This window comes from Dasypus novemcinctus, chromosome 7 (assembly GCF_030445035.2).
Source record: "Dasypus novemcinctus isolate mDasNov1 chromosome 7, mDasNov1.1.hap2, whole genome shotgun sequence".
NCBI lineage: Eukaryota > Metazoa > Chordata > Mammalia > Cingulata > Dasypodidae > Dasypus > Dasypus novemcinctus.
In genome coordinates this window covers 49,562,609-49,586,437 of record NC_080679.1, presented here as the reverse complement: position 1 = coordinate 49,586,437, position 23,829 = coordinate 49,562,609, and the positions used below count along the sequence as shown (strand labels likewise).

At 37.5% G+C, this 23,829-nt stretch overlaps 1 protein-coding gene across 1 annotated transcript in view; it reads right to left on the bottom strand.

Moving 5' to 3' along the window:
- Window positions 1-15,223, bottom strand: part of STK17B (serine/threonine kinase 17b) — a 35,615-nt gene extending 20,392 nt beyond the window's left edge. The window contains exons 1-2 of the mRNA XM_058300436.1: window positions 14,926-15,223; window positions 4,075-4,239 (exon numbers count right to left, since the gene is read on the bottom strand). Of these exons, the coding sequence (XP_058156419.1) occupies window positions 4,075-4,196 (122 nt within the window). The 5' untranslated portion in view covers window positions 4,197-4,239; window positions 14,926-15,223. The remainder of the gene's footprint in view (window positions 1-4,074; window positions 4,240-14,925) is intronic.
- Window positions 15,224-23,829: the final 8,606 nt, after the last annotated feature.

The window sequence follows — 23,829 nt, the reverse complement described above, 5'->3', positions numbered from 1 at the left end:
AGTTGTAAAAATTTACTTATATTACAATCTTATGATTATATCTACAAATCAGAGTTCCCTTAGAAACAAAGACCCAAAATTAAATAATGCTTTCTATCTAATTGTTTCAGGTATTCTCAAGAGGTGTTATTAAACAGTCTTCATTAATCAAGGGCAAAGGTGAACAAATGACACTGAAAATTATTTGTCAATGTTCACCACTAAGTAAAAGTTCCATGAGGGCAAGGGCGATATTTGTCCTAATTATACAGTAATTATAAAATCTATACTGTGCTAACACATTGTAGGCACTGAAACATTTGTTGAATAAATGCAAGAGTTATGCAACCTAACCACAAACTGTGCAGTTTTGCATCCTGTACTAAAATCATTTGTATTTTTATGGTGATTTGAGATTCCAATAAGATTATATATACATAAACTTATATACTATTGTGGGGGTCCAGTGGGTCCCCTCCCTAAGGGAAACGCAGCCCCTAGGGCACAGCGGCCTGCATGTCCCAGGACACAAGTTAGACTGTAACAGACCTCCTCACAGGAGAACACTGTACAGGTGGTATGGTAGACTGTAATGTTCTCCAGGCTGTACAATTCCTTCCTACAGTAACATCACCGGACTCCATTCATGTGCTTCATGTGAGTCTAGCAGAAACTGTTATGAGATGTCTTTGTTCTGAGACCCTATACATTGCCCCTCATTTCCCCACTTCTTTGCGGAGTGCTCTCTTTATTCTCTGGACCGTTGCCACCAGAAAGAATCTCTCCTGTCTATGAGTCCCCAAAAATAAAGCTCATCTGATTATGTGCTGAGTGTGTCCTTTGGTCTTGTGGCCACCCCAACCTGTACCCTTCAGAAGCTGGGATGCATCGACTGTTAAGGCAAATACTTTTATAATAATTATCAATTGACTAAGGGGGGAGAAACAGGTCATTTTTTCTACTCTAAAATGTTTTGGCTTAGTAGTATCGAAAATACATAATCTTCAGTATTGATTTCTCCTGCTGCAAATTTAATAGAAAAATTCAAGTAAACTTAGGACCCTTAACATTAATTCTTAACTCATACCCTAAACAGGCTGACTAGATTTCCTAGTAGTGAAATGGTCTAGTAGCTTCTGTTCTGCATTCTAGAATACACAATAAAATGTGAAATGAGGGGGCAGGGAAAGCCACAAAGGAAGCTGACGTTTATTTCTGAATCTGCCTCACCCTTCTAACCACAAGAAGTCCTATGAAACCTTGCCTCGGTTGGGGGAGGGGTGGAAAAAACTTACCCAATACGTTAAAAAACAGGAACAATGAAATTTTTTTGAGAATAATAAAAAAATGATTTGCAAACTTTTGTATATTTTCCTTTAGTTTGCTGTTTATAAATTCTTAAACACTAACATCTTAAAATAATAAAAAGCAGTTGATTTAAAAAGATAACTTTGTAGTTCACTGTATCTTACAATTATGTCTATACTTCAAAATGTGCAAGCCTCAGGAAAAACAAGATTATGATCCTAATTTCTATTTTGTAAAAATAGAGGATATGAACATTAGCAAGAATACTGAAAGAACTTTAAGCAAGCTCCTGACAGACAAAAAAAAAATCATAATTTCTAATTTATTGAGGTTCACTAATTAAATATACCAATAGTCACCATATGACTCATTAGCACATTCCATTTAAAGAAAAATGTCAGACAGGCCTCATTTCATAGCAATCTGAATTTGTTATAATCAGATTCTATTATGATTTTTTTGCTCTAAAGTACAACTGATTCAAATTTATGATTGTTATTTATAATGGTACATCATGTACAAAACAATTTAGAATTTTAATACTGTAATCATCAAATTTTAAGCTCTCCAAGACCCTCAAAGAAAAAAATTATAGACTTTTTAATGTCCCTTATGTTGTAAAATTAATAAATTTACCCATCAATATAGTAACTTAGAAAAACAGAAAAGAATGCCCTTTACTGTGGGTATAGTTCAAGGTTTTGCATAACCAATTACCTATAGCTCAAAGCAGTTTCTAAACATTTTTGCAAGAGAAGGAAACTTGAAGACTATCTAGTCCACCATCTTTTCTTAAAGAAAAGTAGATGACCCAACTTTTGATCCAGAGCAAAGAAAAGTCAACTGACTTCTAGATCAGTCTTATTTTCTACTAACACACCATATGATACCATATGACACAAATTTTACATAGCTTTTGGGAAAAAAAGAAAAAGAAAATTCCTAATGGAATCTTAGGCTACCCCAATAGAAGTAATAGCTTTATTGTATTCTAAATCATCAGATATTGACATTATAATACCCAATTTGAAAAAAACTTCCCTCTTCCCCTTCCATTCAAAGAGGGACAATGAAAAATACCAAGTGGTCCAGAAGAGGATGAATGGATCAGGAAAGGCTGTAGAAATCAGGTTGTATGATGAGTAAAGAAATTAGTAATGTTTAGCTCATATTCAAATTTCTGAAGGATTTTCACATGGATGGACCTTATATGGAGCTACAAAAGGAAAACCGTGTCTGTTGGGTAGATGTTAGCAGAGTAGAAAACATAACCTTCTATGCCTAAGAGATACCCCAAAATGGAATAAACACCTTCTGAAGTAGTAAGTTTCCTAACACTGAAGCATTCAAACTAAGGCTAAATAACAGCTTGTCTGGTGAATTACAGAAAAAATAACTATACTGAGAGAAAAGAAAAATGTATTAGAAGACTGTTGTCCTTCCAATAGAAAGATTCCGTAACTTTTCATTGTGAAATATAGGCAACCTAAAGAAACTTATTCTTTCCTACTGTAATGCAAAGGGAATATTTATAGGCTTAAAACTAAACAATTAAAAATATTTCTAAAAGGTTTTTAAAATTATATCTTTTAATATACTATTAAAACACCCAAATATTTTACACATAAAATGAAATAAATATGCAGGAATTAAATGAACTGCTTTTACATATACTACTAGTCTGATGAGGCAGATATACTCATCATCATTATTTTGCAAAAAGAAAGGTTGTATCCAACAATTAACAAGTGAAAAAATCAGGACTTGCCTTTACCCTTAAGAAAAAAAGACCACCAAGAACAGAATTACTGTTGATGATTGAATTTTGTTTTACATTGATACTTTAAAAGCTAAAAATCATTCATAAGTTTTACTGTACATCGGTCAATACAATTACGAACTCAATAAACCATTTTCACATATACACTTAACTCCAGAACTAAAAGCAAACTGAAGATATCAACTGACAGCCCTCTTCCAACTTTTATTAAGTACCCCTAATTTAAAGTTCAAAAGATGATGAACATATAACTTAAATAACTTGGTATAAATCTTAAAGTTTCATACATATTTAGGTGGTTATACTAAAAGGTATCATAACCTCAGGTTATTCCTTGGCCTCAAGGAATTTACACCTTAGTTAAGCCAAAACAGATAAGTATTTATACAGGGTTTTACCTATAAGACAGGTATTCCTTATGATACATATTATACTGTCAAATATAAATTAATTCCTTTGTTTAATTTAGGAAAGAGGAGAATCTCCTCATTCTTTTTTCAAACCCACCATAGTTTCCTAGGAATTTTTAAAAACATTTTATATACCAAAAATTTACATAATACTATACTAAGCACTTAACAAATGTTAACTAATTTAATCCTCACAACAACCATCTAAAATAGATATAATTACCTCCACTCCCACTTTTCAGATGAGGAAACTACAACACTAAGAGGTAGAGTAATTTAAGGGAGATCACGCAGCTAGCAAATATGGAGCCTAGACTTTGACTGGGCCATCAACTATGCTATACTGCCTCTTCCCATGCGCAGCTTCAAATAAGAACCCTAACCTCCCATCTCAGGGGCTATGAAGCTTGCTGGGATGTAACTCTCCACAGATTTGATTTTCAAATCAGTTAATACTAGACTCTGTATAACAATAGAATGACTTTTCCTTCTAATCATTGTTAAACAGTGATCCAAAATGAGTTCCACAGTAGAACTGTAGAAACAGAAATCCAAAATATGAATTTAAACAGAATATACAACATAAAGTTTCCTTACCTGCCTAGCTCCTTAGATGTAAGTATATAAACATTATTGAAGTTTTCCATTTTTATTGGAGTTTGAGGAGTTGTAGTTAGCAAGCCTGAAATACTTCGGCAATCAAACCTTCTCCTCGACATGTTAGATGACTCCCAGATATCCTTCTTAATCACTTAGTTTCACCTATTTAAAAAAAGGAGAGGACATAACTGAAATGCAATTAAGAAAAAAAGTTATCTCAGATAGGATGTGCATTATATTATATAGTTTCAAATATAGGTATGAGATACAATAAAGAGAGGGAGAGAGGAAGGAAGAAAGGAAGGGAGGGAGGGCAGACAAAGGGGATGGGAGGGAAGGGAGAAAGGAAGGAGGGAAGGGAGAAGGGAAAGAAAGAGGGAAGGAAGAAAAACAGGAAGGAAGGAAAATGGGAAGAAGGGAAGAGGAAAAGAAGGAAAAAAAGATTAAAAAGTGCATTCTACCCACAAGGAACAGACAAAAAGCACACACTACTATCACCTCTATGGCACCTAAACAAAGTTACTGACTCCATTTCAGGATAAAACTCCTATTAAAACTCCTGTGTGATCTCCCAAATTCCATTTTTAAAAGTCACAGCAAAATTACAATATAAGCATTCAATTTAATTTTTAAACTCTCATTCTTTAAAGTTAAACCCTTAATATAACAAAATAATCCACAAATTATTCATTTCAAATTTAATTTCACATGGCCAAACAAAAATCAAAAACTAGTCTTTGGTAGTGAATTCACATATTGCCAGTCATATTACTGACATCTGAATGACTACAAGAAATACATCTTATTGTACAGACTGGTTACATTTCAATGTTAAATTCAGTAATTGTAATAGTTACTGAACTTAGAGTTTCTTTCCTTTAGGCAGAATCTAGCACAGACTCTGCCATGTAGGGAGAATTCAATTGCACAAGGTAAGTGGTTGACCATACATAAAACCTTATCTTTGAGTTCTCATCTAGAGCTGAAAATCTTATTTATCTGGAACTCTGTGATATTTCCATGCATTCAGTTTTAGCTTCAAAACTACTATTCATATTAACTGAATTCACCCAAGGTATTTCTGACTCTGCTATGCTACCTAATAAAAGATGCAGTGTTATCCTTCTAGAGCCTTTCTATAAAAAGTTTAGGTTTCTGTTCTTTCTCTGTCACATTTTCCCTCCCCTGTTTCCTACTGGACAGCTATTGCTCTTTATCTTCCTAAATTCAAATGCCAATTATATTCAACTTAGCAAATAAGCAGAATATGACTAGAATTCAGTGTTTTTTCAATTTTTATAATTTCTCTTCTTAGTTTTATTTTCAAACCTGCAAGAAATTTTTGTCCCTAAATCCCTTTGTCTTTGGGGGAAAAAGCCCTAACAGTTTGGGGGTGCGTCTTGTAGACTGTAAGAGTAGCAGTGTAATATTCGGAAAAGAACATTTGGAGTGAAACATACCTGGGTCTGGATCCCATTTCTCCAAAATACCAGTTATGAGACCTTAACTGAACTATTTACCCTCACTCAGTCTTAATACTTTTTTAAAAATGAAATATTTCAAATGTATAGAAAGGAATACAAAAACCACAAATCGTATTACTTTTCAGTATTTCATTTAAATTAAACAAAATATTACAGTTGAAGTTGGTTCCTTTTTTTCAATTCCAGTATACACTCTCACCAGCACTTTGTGGGCAGGCTTTATCAATTCATTTCCCAGCCAACACTTCCTCAAATCCATGTTATTTAATTTTTGCTATTCTAGTTTGATGACAGTGAAATTGAGTTTCATTGAGATTTACTTTGTTAGTTTTTTTTTTTTCATTGTGATTTACTTTGCATTTCCCTGATTACTAGTGAATAAAGCTTCAATCCTGCAGCCTCTAAAGGATGGATGACAAGAGAAACTACCCTGTAGAGCTCTAAAGAAAAACAATTAAAATAAGCTTTGGCCTGGGCTATTCTCCAAACTCATTGTACGGTTGGGCCTAAAAGAGAGTGTTCACATAGGTCATTGTGTAAGGACTAGAGAATGTGTTTTCTTTTCTTTCTTTCTTTAAACTTTATTTCAACTTCAAAAAATTAACAGACATAAGGCAACTCAACAAATTATGGAAGTATTATTTTAAAAAATCATGTCCAGGCACATATATAGTTACAATACATACAAAGAAACAGGAAGCGATGGCACAGGCAAAGGAGAAGATTAAAGCATTAGAAATCATCAATGAGGAGGATCAGACCTGGGACATACCAAAGACTTTTTTAAAATGTCCTAAATATGTTTAAAAAGCTAAAGGAAAACATGGAAAAATTAAAGTAAACCAGGAAAATGAAAGATGTACACAAAGAGAATATCAATACAGATATGGAAATTATGAAAAGGAACCAAAAAGAAATGAAGACCATAGAAACAGAAATTAAAAATTGTCTAGAAGGGTTCAAAAGCAGATTGGAGCTGGCAGAAGAAAGAATCAGAGAACATGAGGATAAGACTACTGAAATCATTCAGCATGAGAGTAGAAAGAAAGAAGAAAAGTGAACAGAGCCTGCAGAACCTGTGAAGCACCATCAAGCATACCAAAATATGCACTGTGGGAGGAAACAAAGGAAGGGAGGGAGGGAGGAAGGAAGAGAGAGAAAGGGGCAGAGAGAATATTCAAAGAAATAATGGCTGAAAACTTTCCAAATTTAATGGAAGACATGAATATACACATCCAAGACACTCAACAATCTCCAAACCAATAAGCCCAAATAGACTCAAGCCTCAGCATATTATAGTCCATTTGTCAAAGATCACTAAAGAGAATTCTGAAAGTTGCAAATGAGAAGGAACATGTCACATACAAGGAAGCCTCAATAAGATTAGATGCTGATTTCTCATCAGAAACAATGGATGCAAGAAGGCAGTAGGATAACATATTTAAAGTGCTGAAAGCAAAGAAGTGCCAACCAAGAATTCTCTATCTGCCAAAATTGTCTTTCAAAAATTAGGGAGATAATAAGACATTCCCATATACACAAACACTGAGGGGTTCATTACCACTTCACCAGTCCCACAAGAGATGCTAAAGAGAGTTTTGTGAGTTGAAAGGACAATAGACAATAGAATGAAGCACATAAATAAAGATCTCTGGAAATGGTAACAACATAGGTAAACACAAATGCCACACTACTGTATTTTTGGTTTGTAACTCTACTTTTTATTTCCTACAGGATCTAAAATGGAAATGCACAAAATGTAAGGATAAATTGGTGGTTTGGAGCTCATAATCCATAAACAAGTAATATGTGACAAGAACTACAGAAAGATAGGGTGTGGATGGGTACAGGAACATAATCTGTATGTACTATTTAAAATACTGGAGAGTATGTAAACTCATAGAGATAGAAATTTGAATACAGGTTGCCAGGGGTGGAGGCAGGGAGATGGAGAGTTAATGCATAACAGGTGTAAAGTTTCTGTTTAGAGAGATGGGAAAATTTTAGTAATGGAAAGTGAAGGTACCAAAATATTGTGAATGTGATCGATCCCATTGAATGGTATGCTTGGGAGTGGTTGAGATAAGAAAGTTTATGTTGCATATGTGCTCCCACAATTCAAAAAAAGAAGAAAGAGAAATTAAAGAGAAAATGACAATTATATGCTATATATGATCCTGGACAGGATTTAGCAACGAAGAAGAAAAGGCTCAAAGGGACATTACTGGTGAGGACATATCATGATTGTCCAAAAAATAAATATTGTTAATATTCTGCCTAAAGATATTATCTACACAATCCCTGCTATAGCTAAATAGCAGTAATCTTGTCTGCATACACAAAATCTGAGATTCTGGCAGATTTTAATTCTTAATTCTAAGACATTTACCTCAACTAGACTCTAGAGTCTAAGATGTTTACCTCATGATGCAATATATCAGCTACTAAGTGGTCTATTCATAAGAACTCTAGTAGAACTAATGTATGTCTTATGAATATGTATTTTCTGCTATCAATTTTCAAGAGTAAATATGATCTTGGATGTAGTCAAATATATATTTTTTTAATTTTTATTCTAGTAACATATAATATGACCTAAAATTTCCCCTTTTAACGACCTTCTCATATATAATTGAATGCTGTTACACTCATGTTGTACTGTAGTAAAAGATGTTCAATGAGTCATGATTGATAAGAATGAAAAAGAATTTCAAAAACTTGTTGAATAAATGAACCCTAAAGTCCAACAATAGAAAAATGGTTAAATACATCTGCAAAAAAGATTATATATTCAATACAAATTATACTTTCAAAGAATATAGTACACCATATAATGTTAACTCATATAATGTTAAGTGAAAAAAAGGAAGACATCAAACTTTATATATAGTATGATAATTATGTGAAAAGTATAAATGCAAACAAAAGATAAGACAAAGACAAAATGTTAAAAACAGCAATCTTTAGGTGGTGGAATTATAGATAGTATCTATAGTTTTATGTATTCAAGTCATCTACCTTAATCAGGTACTACTTTAATAATCAACAGGGGAAACGGACTTTGGCCCAGTGGTTAGGGCGTCCGTCTACCATATGGGAGGTCCGCGGTTCAAGCCCCGGGCCTCCTTGACTCGTGTGGAGCTGGCCATGCGCAGTGCTGATGCGCACAAGGAGTGCCGTGCCACGCAAGGGTGTCCCCCGCGTGGGGGAGCCCCACGCGCAAGGAGTGCGCCCGTGAGGAAAGCCGCCCAGCGTGAAAAGAAAGAGCAGCCTGCCCAGGAATGGCGCCGCCCACACTTCCCGTGCCGCTGACGACACACAGAAGCGGGTGCCGCTGATGACAACAGAAGCCGACAAAGAAACAAGACGCAGCAAACAAACACCAAGAACAGACAACCAGGGGAGGGGGGGAAATTAAATAAAATAAATAAATCTTTCTAAAAAAAATAAAAAAATAAAAAAATAATCAACAAAAAGTAATAAATGCCTTGATGTAAAAAAAAGATGGCTGTGAATATGTGACCAGAGTCTAAATGTGAAAAGTCACAGTTTGCAATGGCAGAACATATTTATTTACATGGTAAGGATTTACCTGGTGAGAATTTCAAGAGATATTATCACTTAGATTTTAAAAGGCCTCAATGTTTTCTCTGCATTTATGTAGAGCCAAAAGAGTTCAGTATCCAAACCACAGGTCAGTTCATATAAAGGGTCCAAACAAGCATTTAGGTAAATACTAAGCAAGAGTTAATGCCTTGTTTAATATTACATAGGAAAAAAATTCACAAACTCTGAATTAACATTTAGTTATAAATCTACATAAAGAATAATAAGTTGTAGCTGTAAGGCTTATGCCTTTATTATTATGAGTATTACTTGTGAAAATCCAGATTCATCCTGGAACCTCTCTGAATAAAATCCAAACATGATATCCAAATATCCGATGAAAATTAAGTTTGGTCGTGCCTATTATTAAGTTATATTTAAAGGAAAAAGAGCTTAGACTTTTTAAAAGATTAAACTGGATAATGACAACACAGACATGGCCATATTAGTCAATCCACTTAATAGTCTACTAATACTGAACAGTGGCTTGTGTTTAATTTTTTACCATAACAAATTCTATAACACTCATGTGTACTGTTGGTCATCAATGGAACAATATGCCACAGGTATTTATTTGTATGACTATAGATGTGGCTGAGAATAACAGTGGGAAACCAGTTTTTTAAATACATGTTAATGCAAAATTCATTTTTTGAATTGTGAGACATTTCTCTCTGACATAGAATATGCTGAACAGAAGCCATGTCTCAGAAAAAGAGAAAGCAAATTTCTGACAATTGAACCCTCTGCTCATCTAATTATTGCTAAAGTATCTACAGTACAAACTGCTTTAGTCATCCATATAGCATTTTTCAAATTCATTTTTTCTCAGATTTACTGTTACTTGAACCTGTTGTCACAGCCTAGCTTTTTTCCCATTTCCTCTCCTTTGGCCAATTTTATACAGACAGGGGAGCATGAACACCACCTTTGTGCACCAAACCCTCCACAAACATCTGGTTGCCCTTAATGTAAGAGTTAACCCTTGGGCACATGAAGGTTATTAACCGGCTGCCTGTCTCTCCCTGTTGCATTCCCCTAAATTTCCCACCAAATTCTCTTCAACTCAACTTCAACAAATAATCCCCAGACCTTTTTTTATCTTCTACCATAACTCATACACCTCTGATTCTAAGTTATCACTCTATCTCACTCCACTTAAATTCATTTCATAATACTTTATCAGGCTATTTTGTTAAAAAGAAAACAGGAGGTGCTCAAAACACTAAGCAGGTAAGAGAAGACAAGATACAATTAAGCTTTCAATTACACAGTACTACAAAGAATATTAGTATCTCAAACTAATTTTCAAAGTTTTTTTAAAACTCCCATTACAATAATTACAATAAGAATTCAGTATGGATCAGTAAAGGAAGAGAAGGAAATTTTACCCTTCTTCTGGAGTTGACTCACTTGAAGGGAGAAAGCAAATGTGATGTGTTAAAAAGCAAGACAAACACAAACAGTCCCTATAAATCTTTATTTCTCTATAAACCTTCTATTTTTAAAGGACTATTGATATGCATTTCAAAGTTAACAATTAAAACTTTATAAAAAATAGAATATATGATATCCAATAAATGAAAACATCTAGAGAATTGTCTGCTTTGATTCCTGCATTATCTCCCCATTACCTACAAAATAAATTCCTTAGCGTGACACACAAAGCCCCCTGAGGTTAGACGCATACCAGCTTCATTTCCTGCCACACTCTTATCTCATATTTTGCTGCAAATCTTTGTTTATACTTTTCTCTGCAAAGAACATCTTTCTACCTTTCCTTAAATGGCTAACTCTTCTTACCCATTCTTCATATCTCAATGCTGAGTGTCACCCCCTTCAGGAAGCTTTGCCTAAAACCCACAGGCTGGGTCAAATGCTTCTGCTTTACACTTCAAATAGGAGGAACTTTAACATACCTCTTTAGCTTAACACATAATGGGTTAGGCTGAAATTTTGTTTAGTGTCTAAAGGGCAGAGGTTATTTACTTTGTGCCCAAGTTCCCAATATGGTGTCTGGCAACTGGTGAGAATTCAACAGATATTTAAATAACTGAATTATGATATATAATAAAAGGAATTTTAGATGTCTCATGACTTCAAGGGGTTCGCAGAATTTGAGATCCATCTTGAAATTAAGTACTAGAGCTTTAAATGCAGCTTGTCTCTGCTTAATTATTTTGCTAAATAAAATAAGGGATACTGTATATTGCTATCAGAAAATTTCAGTGCTAAACAGGGCAGACACAAAGTCTGAAATCATGGATAAAATTATTTTATCATGTATTGTAATGTAACACCAACAGACCTTTTTTTAGGTGTCTTCCCCGACTAGGTGGCCACCTGTGAATATCTACATCATCTAAGAGCATCAATATTTTAAGAGCTACCTGAATCAGAAGATTCAGATACTTGTCCTATCAAGGATTAGTAACTCTAGATCTTCATGAAGTAAATTCAAAAGACAAGGGAAAGCAAAGTAAGCCACAAGACTGCAGGAAAAGAACTCCTTTCTGTATAGGAATTTCTAGTTACCAAGATTTCCCTAGGAATCAGAGAACCAGGAAGGTATTCATCCAGCGCCCATCTACCCAGCACTGAAGGAAAGGAAGAACTTTCTGCTGTTGTGGCAGAAAGACCTATTTTTAATCAATTATTGATTAGAAGTAAACATTTTGCTGTAGGGAGGGGGGACAATTTTCAGCATTTCAAGGAAGACTTTGTGTTCCTACCAGTTTTGTTTTTTTTTAACATTGAATAGAAAGTATATTTCAATAATTTAATCCTTTGAAAATCACAACAGGAAGCCAGGGAACCGAGTCCAGTCCAACCAGTCTAGTATAATATTCAGGGGCTTAAGACCCAGGTAACGACCCCGCCGCCTGATTATGTACCAGTAAGGCCTGGTGCCCTATCTTTTCTACATTCAGAACGAGAATTAAACCCCTTAATTGTGAACCAGGATGGAAAGATGTTGAAAAACAGAAATACAGTTGGCCATACACAGTTCTTTTCATTTATCAGAAGGAAACCTAGGTTTCTGTTGTAAAATAAATTATGTTTATGGAGAAAGTACTGTTTATACAGCAACTATTACAATGTAAAACAGAATCAGATCCTTTATGGATTAAAAAGGAAACTACCATCTCACTATTAAAATTATGATTTTTAAATACTTAAGGTATAACTATACCCTCTTTCGGGGTAGAAATTACAAAGGGTGAAGGGTAAATTAAAAAAACATTGCATATAATGTAAAAGAAAGTGCTTCATTTACATATTTAAAATGATGACATTCAAGGTTAAACATATATGGAAAAAGGTTAAATAAATCAAGGAAATGTCAATAAAGTATGTTTTGAAAATTGCAAAATTTATTATCCATCACACTTAGATTAAAATATGTGCTTTTAACTTAATTTATAAGTACATTTCTTAGTTGAAATAGTCAAAGAAATATCCTTTGATAGAAGTTTATCACTAGAATATAAGCTTTTTAAAAATAACATCATTACACTTAGGCATCAGTCTGTGGAAAGCTAAAGCAACTAAGTACATTTGAAGTTGTTCAAAGTATATATAAAAAGTAGTAGGTAAATGACTATTAATGTTCTGATACAATAAATACCCACAGAGTGCAAAAGAATTCTTAAAAAAAAAAACAAGAATCAATCAAAATTATTGAAAGACAGTAAGTCTAAGAGTACTGCTCTTCTTAGCTGCCAATTTTACATCTAGAATATATGAACTACAATAGACTATACATCAATTTTAAGAAAACTTAAGGATTAAGTGAAAGTGCTAGCATTTGATGTTCTTGTATCCTGGGCTTTAAATTAGGTTTCTTAGATTAAAACAGGAAAATTTTGAAATGGAAATTCTCCCTTGTAATTATGAAACCGTTGCAATAAAAAGCTTTTAAAATATGTTTACATTTTTATTAACACCAGTAAAACATTCCCAGTGCAACTTAAAAATAAAATTATTAGACTAAAAACATTTGCCATAAAATTCTGTATCCACTTTAAATTTGTTATTCATATGCTGACACAGTGATTAATCATCTCAACTTTCCTAAAAACTGATTCTATCTTAATCACATTGTAATTCACCATTCACTGATTCCTTCTATCCACACAGAAAAAAGAAAGGCCTTCAAATTATTACAGAAATGAAACTTAATACATTGCCATGTAAGTAAATATATTTTACTTCAATTTTAGATCTATATTGCTGAAAAATGATCTAAGAAGTATAATGTGTATCTCAAATATAAAGCAGCTAATAACAGCTCCAACTACTAAAATATTTAGAAAATTTCAAAAAAAATATTGCACATCTGCTCAGTGGAGGAAGTTTCAGGGGAGAAGAGAGGTCTAGAATTTTAGCAACTGCTTTTATGGGCCAGCATTTTTTAAAAAATAGATAATTCTATGGGTATGGGGTTTAATAAATTGTAAATTATATCCATACAGTTCATTATAAAACTGTAAAATGGAGTACCAGTGAGAAAGTAGGTTTATCATATTTTCCTTGAATGAAATGGTGCTTCTGGGCTCCAAAGGGTCTTGCAATCTATAAAATGCCATTTTACATATACTGTCACTTGCCCAGTCATTTCTATAGTCAAACCCAGTCTCTAGTGCACAAATTCTCAAAAGAGTTGAGAAAGGGTCACACCATATGAAGCATCATTGCAAAGTACAGCATATCATTAACACCAGATGTAAACATTGCGTTGACAAAAAAAAATCAGGGAATGTGACATACGGACCTAATGTAGTTAACATTCATTGAAATGTAATCGGAATATAGTTGGATTTTTAAATTGTTTTGTGTTGTTGTTGTGTTGTTGTTCTTTGCACATTGATGCCTTACAGCCGCTAGTCCCATCACATTCAAATAGGAAGGACACTTGCAGCTACCACTTCTTTCATCTTTACCTCTACTTTTCCCTCTGCGGGAATTCAAATGAAGAGCTTTTCTCTAAAATTAAATAAAAAGCCTGGGTAAACGTCAAAATCGTAGTCATCGTGTAACTGTATCGTGTAAGGGTGGGTAGAACATATTAAGAGGTTTACACGACATCAAAATAAGGTCAGACTGCAGAAAGTTACCCAAACAGCTGTAATTCGTCTTGCTCGCTAGTCACCGATTTTCCTAAGTGTTCACAGCAGTAGCTGAAACGTCCCGCAAGAGGAGCACAAACTTTCTCTAGGCAGCCATGATCAGGACGTGTCCACGCGTCCAGACGCGAACACACCCCGCGCCCACGCCAAGGCTGTGGACCGGGGGGGACCCCGCAGAAGCAGGTCCATGCAACGTGGAAGGGCCGCGAGGGCGCCCGCCGCGAAGGGGGCCCCGCGGGGCGCGACGGCACCCGGAGAGCCTGGCCCGGCCGGCCGACGGCGCTCACACCGACACACAGACACACTCTCACGGCTAAGAAGGGTGCTGAGAGGATCACGGGCCACCCCCCGCGCCGAACCCGACGGAGCAGGACTTCCACTGCAAAGCCGAGAGGGGCCCGCAGCAGCCGGGACCCCTGAGCGGCGGCCGGCCCGAGCCCACCTCCGCCAGGCCCCGGGTCCGAGCGAACCCCGGATTCGCCCGCACCGCCGAGAGCGCTCCTCGGGAGCCCTCAAGTTCGGGGACTCCGCAGCGAGGGTAAAGGGGACTGGCTCAGGAGTTCCGAGTCGCAGCCCGGAGCCCCCCGCCAAGCCCAGCAGGGCCGCAGACGCGCGAGGAGGACACTGACCGCTCCGGTCGCAGCAGGTCCTCCCAGGGCTGCCCCCTCCGAGGGGGCTCCCGTCCCGCCCCACGCCGGCGGCCACGACAGCACGCGTTCTCCAGCTCTAGCCCGACGAGGCGCCAGGGAGTTCCGAGCGCGGCAGGACCCCCTTGTACTTTTCCGGACAACGGCCGACAGTTGAGACCTGGCCCCTGTGAGACGGTTCCCCGCGACCGCAAGACGAGAAGGGCAGCCTACAGTTGAGGTTTGAAAACTGCACTCGCGTCGCCGGGGGTGCTTTCCGACAGATCCCGCCCCTCGGCCTGAAGAGCCAATCGGAGCGTGCCTGGAGGGCGTTGCTGACACGTGACGGGAGGCGGGGCGCCGGCCCGCGGCGCGTGCTGCCGGGCGGGGCCCAGAGCGGGCGGGTGTGGTCGGCGCGGGCCCGGCGGGGGCCCGGGCGCGCCGGAGCAGGTGGGGCGCTCGGGGGATGGGGACGGCCGCGAGCGAGGGGCGAGCGGCGCTGCCCAGGCCGCGCGGGGCTGGAGCTAACTGGGTGCCGTCATCGCGCCCTGCAGAGTGGTCGGTCCTCGAGGTGGGAATATCCGGCGACTGGGGAGAGGGGAGAGGCAGAGTTGGTCCACTCTGCTGCTGGCTCAGCACCAAACTCCTCTGCCTACCGAGGACCGGGGTTCCGACTCTTCCCGCTCATCTTCCCTAGGACCTGAACCCAAACCCCCAGTGAAGGAGCGCAGTTTGCTACCACTTGGCAGATGTTCCTTGGAGCATCAACGTCGCTCGGGGATTTGCGGTGCCTGGGATGTGGGGCCAGTCCAGCCGTAAGGCCACTCCCAAGAATGGTGTCCTCCTGCGGCCAGGCCCAAGGCAGTGTAGGGAGAGTCGAATATGATGAATGGCAGATTAGGCATATCGGTGTCAGGAGAAAAGATGAAAGCCTGCAGCAGATTACTCAGCATCTGCTACCCCTTGAAGACAATGAAAAAGTTGAAAGTTCTGTGTAAAACACAATTCTATTTTTATAATTCAGGGTTGGTTGCAATGATTGTAGAAAACTACTGGGAAAAGATGCTGGGGGGGTGAAGAATCGTCCTCTTGGTTTCAAGACTTTTGACACTCAGCATTTGAGGAGAAGGTTTTCTTGTTCATGCACATTCCCATCAAGCCGCCCTTGTGCACTTCCACGCTGAATTTTCCCCAAGACAAATGCATAAAATGCATCACGGTCATTTAATGAAGTCTGCGTGTTACTTAGACTGAGTCCACATCTCATTTTAAGTCCACATCCCCTAAGTCTTGTCACTTGGAAGAGATTGCTTTCTTTTTAGTTTCTTGTTGCCAACAATTGGACCAACTAAAGATTAAAAGTCAATGGATGGAAACCCAAAGAAGCCATGTACCGAAATATTGTTTAATGCAATATTGGAGAAATTATACGTTTTGGATAAATCATAGCATTAGAGCTGTGTGAAGCTTGAAAAAGGCCTTAAAGTTCTGTCATCCAATTCCCTTCTTTTAAAAAGGAAAAAATCTAGAATGAGAGAAGTTAAGGGACTTACAAAAAGATCACACAACTAATTGGTGGCAGATCTGAACAAGAATTTGGGTCTCCTGATTCTGAATCCTCAGGTCTTTCTACTTCATTACATCAGAGATATATTTCACAGAAAATATATGACCTTTAAATTTATTTGAATGATCACTTGAATGATATGAACTAAGGAAAATATAACTATATCCTAGTTGCATTTTCATAACTTGATAAAAGGCAGTACTTCCTAGAGTATTGAAAGTACCTTCTTCCCCTGTGATTTTGGGCCAAAGGGTTTAACCTGTGAGTCTCTCTTACCTCAGCCTGCCCTGTTTCCTCTTCTTGGAGCTGCCTGACTGCACATGGCCATGCTGGCCCCCAGAGCATCCGGCCACATTTTTCGGCGTGCAGCTGTCATTTCCCAGCTGTCTACCACAATTTGTTTAAGGTTGTGCTTCACAGAATCCTTTATTTGCAAACCAAACTATTCAGGAGAAACTGCAGCAAAGTTGTAGAATTGCTGTCCTCCAGCCACATACAAGCTGTCATTATTTTCCAGGCATCTGCAGACTCCCTGAAGAGAACTGCACACATATGTCTGGTTCATTATTGTACCCTGTGACTAGCAAAATACTTGGGCTAAATAGATGCTAAGTAAACATTTGTTGAGTGACTTTATAAGGTACATATGATTCCCCACAAATCTTATGATTGCTACTAAAAGTAATTATCTGATTTTTTAAAAAAGATATGGTGAAGCCACTGGTAAGAAAAGGAGAGAGAGAGGTGGCTTCATTCCCCTTGAGAAGCCACCCAAGTTCAAAATAAAACTGTAAGATGGACAAATAGTTGCGTGCCATAAAAAAGTTAGTCACTAGGATTTAAAGGGAAAGAGAGTTCCCTTTAAACAAATAAATATAGTGTGTGAAATTGTCATTTATTTGATTTCAGTAGATGAATGTCTACAGACATAGCCAACAAATTCCATACTCTCACTTTCCTAAGAAACTTCTCCTACCAACTGCATAACACCATAAAGCATGACCTGGTATCATGTTACCCAGAGCACGTGGCAGGTAAGAAATAGTAAAGCTGTAGGAGCACTTCACTGAGTGAATCTTCTTACAATAGTAACAGGTACAGATATAGCACAACCAACTTCTAACACCTATCAGCTTGCTCATTGGGAGTGAGCTTTGCCTCTGCTGATTCAAGGTGGTAGCATTTTATTGAGAAGGCCAGTCTACTCCATTAGGTGAATCCTTTCATGGCTACAAGTTCTGGTAATATGGAAAATGGTAATATTATTGATATCACGGTATCCTTGACACTGAGAATATTCAAAGCATTAAACTAAAAGAGCTCCCAGAGCCAAACCCGGAACAATTTCAGCAACAAAATGTAGTATTGGATTACACAATCCACAGTATAAAATAAATATTCATGAGTCCATACAGATAGAAATAAATGACTGGATGAATTTTTAAATTGGGGAGAATAATTTGGAATACTCTGCCCTTAAGGAGGTGGAACCTGTACATTTCTACTCTCTTAGCATGGTCTCTGCATAGGCACATTCTTTGCAAGAGTACAGTATAAAAGGGAAAATAAAGTAACTTTCTAGTAGAGAAATCTGACAAATGCAATCTCATCCAGGAGATCAAGGTTTAATACGAACAGTGATAAGTTATATTGATAGTATGTAAGTTGGTGTGATTATAATAATGTATCAGTATTGTTTCATTGTTGTGACAAATGTGCCATACTAATGTTAAATACCATTAGAGGAAACTGGGTGTGGGGTTATTATCTGCAAATCAAAACCATTCTATAATTAAAAGTTTATTTTTAAAAAAGGATGAGTCTGCCATTGCTTAGAAATCAAATTTTAGAGAACTCTAGAATCATAAAAATAAACCCCGAAACAACTTTTGAGAACAAAAGGGGACAAAACTCAATAAAAAATAACCAAAATACAGTCTTGCCATTATTTTTTGCATTCTCTTCAAAACTCAGTTGTATTAGTAATTTGATTCAGGCTCAATCCAGTCAAACTCTGAGCAAAATTTCCAAGTCTTGGGTAAAAATATATGTGCTAGGATTGCAGAAAAGGACCCAAAGAATTGTGTATTTTGATATAATTTATCATCTAATTTCAATCACAAGGTGAATTTCTCAGCTAACAGTTTTCAAACTGTGGTAGAGGGACCCCCAACACTTTTTCAGGGAGTCTCCAAGGCCAAAGTTATTTTCATAAAAATGCTAAGATGATATTTACCTTTTTAATTGTCATTCTCTTGTAAGAGTATGTTGGAGTTTTCCAGAGGCAACAGCACATGATCTTATACCAGTTTCATGTAGTAGCATCTACGAGAATCTGCTGCCTTCTGGTAAGATAAAAATGAGATTGCAAGAGATTGCAAAAATGGAAGACAATGCCAGTTTTATCACTGTTTTTTGTTTGTCTGTTTAGGAAAATATAGCTTTATTTCATAAAACATGTTATTTGTGTTAATATTTCAGTGTAATTATTTTAGCATATTATTTTTAACATTTCTCACTTTTAATTTCTAATATGGTAAATATTGCTGTATAGCACCTACATGAGCAAAACTCTTTGAGGTCCTTAGTAATTTTTATAATTGTAAAAATTTCTATGATTGTAAAAATTTGAAAACCAACAAGATTGAGAACTACTGCTCTAATCACGGTGACATTTGTCACTCTGTGGACCACCCTGGACCCTAATCCCTATAAGTGTTTGGAGAATTCCTTACCTGTGGAGCCTAGAGTACTGAAAATGCCAAATACTCATGTTCTCAGCATCCCTTGCAGTTAGGGCAGGAAGAGGTGTCTTAAATTCTAGCAACCACATGTACCTTCCTGAGCCTTCGAATCAGGGACAAGTGAGACTGGGGCCATAAGCAGCTCTCTGAGGCAGGGCAGAAGTAGCAGGGAGAGGTTCCAGAGGCAGCACTTCTGTGGCCTCCTGCATCCACAGCTAGCACGGAGTCCTGTGCTTCAGTAGCAGTGCTGTTTTCACCCAATCAATTCGAAGATTCTTGGCTCTCTTGTCCTGCCTCTGATTCTCCAGCTTGGCTCTCCTTTTGATTAGTCACTCATAATCTTTATATATATTCCTTTTGCGCTCCTATCTGTCAGAGATGCTTAGTTGCTCATAATGAAGAACTTTGATGCATACTACCCAAAACTGGTTTCTTAGTTAACTTCTCGTAATTATGTATCCTAATCTCTTTTTAATACCAGTCCTTCTGAAATTCTACAGATAAACCATGCTCCATTACAGGAAAGAGAAAGCAAAATAAATGTACCTTTTATCTGCCACAGAAAACAATGTAAATAAACTAAAACTTTAGGCATTTTAGAAGATGAAAAGAAAAATGTTGACATTCTAGTCTAGCTATAAACTTCTACCTAGACTTTGGAATTGTGATCCAACTTTCAATGAGCAGCATGTAAGAATTTCACTGTTACTTCCCAGTTATGCAATTTCTATAAAATGGGAAAGAGGCTGTGAAGAGAATGACTGATGACGTCATGCCTTGTGCTAAGAGCATCATCAATCATTTCAAGTACCTCCAGCTGTTCTGAGCCAATCAAAACAGAAATGTTCTAAAGTATTTGAGAGTATCTTGTTTTATAGGGTGCTTAAGAAAGGCATGAAAAGCATAGATTTCAAATGTACCAACTTATCCAGAAAGAATTTCAAAATGGTTTCTATTAGGTTGCTTTTCATTATTATTTAATGTGATATATAAAATATATGGCTTTTCTGTTTGAGCTCCTAGGGCCTGGGATGGTTCTGCCTTCTACAATTTTGCAAGGCAGTTTTTAAGTATTATTTTATTCTAGTAACTTTCTTGCTGGACTTCAAAGGTGAAAAGTATGCAGGCGAGTTAGGCCCTTCAGATCTTCCCATGTCATGCTAACTCAAATTATTAGGGACTTTAATTAGTTTTGACTAGAAAAAGCATCATCTTTTATCATTGAAAAATTACTTCAGATTAAGGATTCTTTGAAGTGGTGTTTTGAAATAATTTAGGGAAAATATATGAAGGAAGCAGCTCATTGCTTTTCCCACTAATGCTCTTTGGTTGTCAAGGTTTGAGTTTAGAGATTCCTGAATTTCCACAGTTAACTTCTCAGAGGAAAGGTCTTTTTTACAGTAGAAGTCACAAAAATAAAAAGCATATATCAGCACACCCCACCTTGAAAGAAGGTTGAGGAAACAAAAAACAGTTACCTGTAATGACGAGTTGTATCTCGTCATTTATTACAAGCCAAAATGGAGCCAGGGCTAGGGGGAGCATCTTTTAAAATTTGTGGTTTTGAAGCACTTTACTTAGTGTACTTGAGAGAAGCTGCATAGGCAAAAAATCATTTGTCGTTAGTCCTTCCTGTCTCTCACCCTGGTTTTTCTTTTTTCTTTTTTGCTAAGAACAGGAAATTGAAGAAATAAAGATTTGATCAGTTCTCATTTCTTGTTCAGTTTCAGCCCATTCAGCAGCACATTTATATTTGCCCAAATAAATTACACAAGTGACCAGAAGAAATTGGTTTTGTGTAGTATTTAATTATCTTTTAATCTTCCAGTCCTTGAGTTCTTCTCACTCTGTCTCTGAGAAGCCTGTTCTTTAAAATAAAAATAGGGAATACCTTTGAGACACTTTCCATTACCCATTGACCTAGAAAAATCCCTTTCTACCAGCTTGGTCCTTGAGCAGATCTAAAAAGCTTCTAGGCCAGCCATGCGTGCTGAATGTGGCATGGGATATATTACTAGCACCTCAAGTCTGTACAGCATGTTATAGTTCATACAGAGCATTCACAGCCAATATTTTATCTCAGCCTCAACAACCCTGAGATTACTGTAAGCAAGGCTGGTATGATCACATTTTGCAGATGAGAAAAGAGACGGAGAGGTAAGTAACTTGTCCGACCAAGGTCAGGGCTCTAGAGGTGGGGATTGTAGACCCTTCTGGGCCACCCCTTAGAGAAAGGACTATGCAAGAAGCAAAATTATCAAACCTGCTTTCCCTCTTCTCTCCTCTTCTCTTTTTTTCTGAAAAATTATAGGAAGCCTGACAAATGAGCAGTTATGGATTATGAGGAGGAAAGGAAGACCCAACTCCCAGAAGGCCCCACAGTTGACTCATCTAGAGAACCAGGAGACCTGATCTTTCCCAAAAACCTGGCGTTGATGTCTCCTTTACTGGCTAGGCCCACCCACTCCCAACTGTGGTCCTGGACTGCCTGAGGTGGTTTTGGGTGGGGTCAAAGAAAGTCAGGCATGATTTATTCCCTGATGTAATAAGATTTAACACAGAACTAAGAATTCCAAGCCCATAGCCAGGACTTTGAGGAAGATATTTAAGAGAAGGAAGATACCTGCTATACAAAGGATTAATGACTTTATATAGTAAGATGACAGAAGGAATGCTCTAAATAAAATATGGGAATACTTTTTCAGGCAAGATGCTAAGTATTTGTAATTTCATCTAGTCCTTGGAACACAACCTTGAGGAAGCATCATTATTCCCATTTCTCCAAGGAGGAGACTCGGGCTCAGAGTGAGAGTGGCCTGCTTGAGGTCAATCAGGTACTAAGTGGAGGCAGAATTTAAGACTACCAATCCTGAGTCCTTCCAGGATACCACACTAGCTCCTAAGGCGAAGTGACCTGTTTTCAGTTTTTATTTCCCATCATGTTCCAATTCCACAGCCCATCATCGAAACTCTGTAACTATACATTATTTGGCAGTCTACCTGCTAAGGGCCAGGAAGTGAACAAAAAGCTCTTCTGAGAAGGAGAATAGATGTTACAATATTCCTATGTGAGATTCTCCTTAGCAGTGATTATGGCTTTTATGCACACTCTGTCCTTTGGATATTATAAGACTGCAGTGACAAGATAGCTTTCTCTCTGCTTTTCCAAAGCCTGGCTCCTTTTCCACCTTCAGTTCTCAGCTTTCACGCCACATCCTCTGGGAGGCTTTCCCTATCAGCTTCTGTTCCCTGATCTTCTTGTTCTTCATAGCACTTCATATCACATTCAGTAATGGTGGAGTTACTTGTTTGTTGCCTGTCTTCCCTGTGAGATTGTGAACTTCCCAAAGGCAGGAATTTAGCAGTATTTCTCTAGCACCTATCATGGTGCCTGGTATGAAGTAGCAACTCAGTAAACCCAATAAACCTTGACTGGATGGATGGATGGAAGGATGAATCGTTCCCAGAGTAGTTTTCCTAAGGATCTGAGAAAGTAGGTGATTTGTTATCTGATGTAGAGAAGACTGGGTTACTTTTTGGGCCAGGGTAGATCAATCATACATTCTCTACAAATAGGCCTGAGATCTGGTGGCTTCCCAAAGACATACTGTAGGAACTAGGATGCCAGTCCATGGTGACAGAAGGGGGAAGGGAAGTCACATGTACTGAGCAGTTACCAAGTGAAAAGCAATGTGCTATATATACATTATCTCATTTAACATGCATGATGAAGGAGGTATCCCTACTTTACAAATGAAAAAGTGAGACTGAGGTTGGTGAGGTTGTCAAAGTGAAGCAATAAATGAGTGGCAGGATATGGAGTCAGACCTGTCATACTGCAAAGGTCATTTTTTTAAAAAATAAACTCACTTTATAAGTTGTTTTGTTTTGAGCTGTAACTTTCATACTAGATGGGCATATATATTTTAAGTTTAGAGATTGATAACTTTTAAATATAAATACACTACTGTAATCAACACCCAAATCAAGAGCTAAGGCATATTTAGGTCCCCCACTCTAGAAGTTTCCTTGCACTTCTTGCTCATCAGTATCTCCAGGGCAACCACCATTCTAACTTTTGTCATTACAGGACACTGTTGCCTGTTTTTAAACTTCATGTTGATTGAATCTCACAGTATGTACTCTTTTGTGTTGGACTTCTTTTTTTTTAAATATAGTTTTAATTTTTTTAGAAAGATACTTTGGTTATGTAAATATTACATTAAAAGGGGGAGGGGGAATCCCATATGTCCTGCTCCCCACACCTTCCACATTTTTCCACATTAACAACTTCCTTCATTAGTGTGGTACATTCATCATAATTGATGAACACATTTTGGAGCATTGCCACTAAGCATGGATTATAGTTTACACTGTACTTTATACTCTCTCCTGCACAATTGTGTAAGTTATGGAAAGATATATCAAGGCCTGTAACTGTCATTGCAATGTCATTCAGGACAATTCCCAAGTCTGGAAATTGCCCCCATATGACAACTGTTTTTCCCTCTCCCTGCCCCCAGAACCTCCAGTAGCCATTGCCTCCACATCAATGATTAATTTCTTCCATTGCTAGAACCACAATAAGTCTATAGT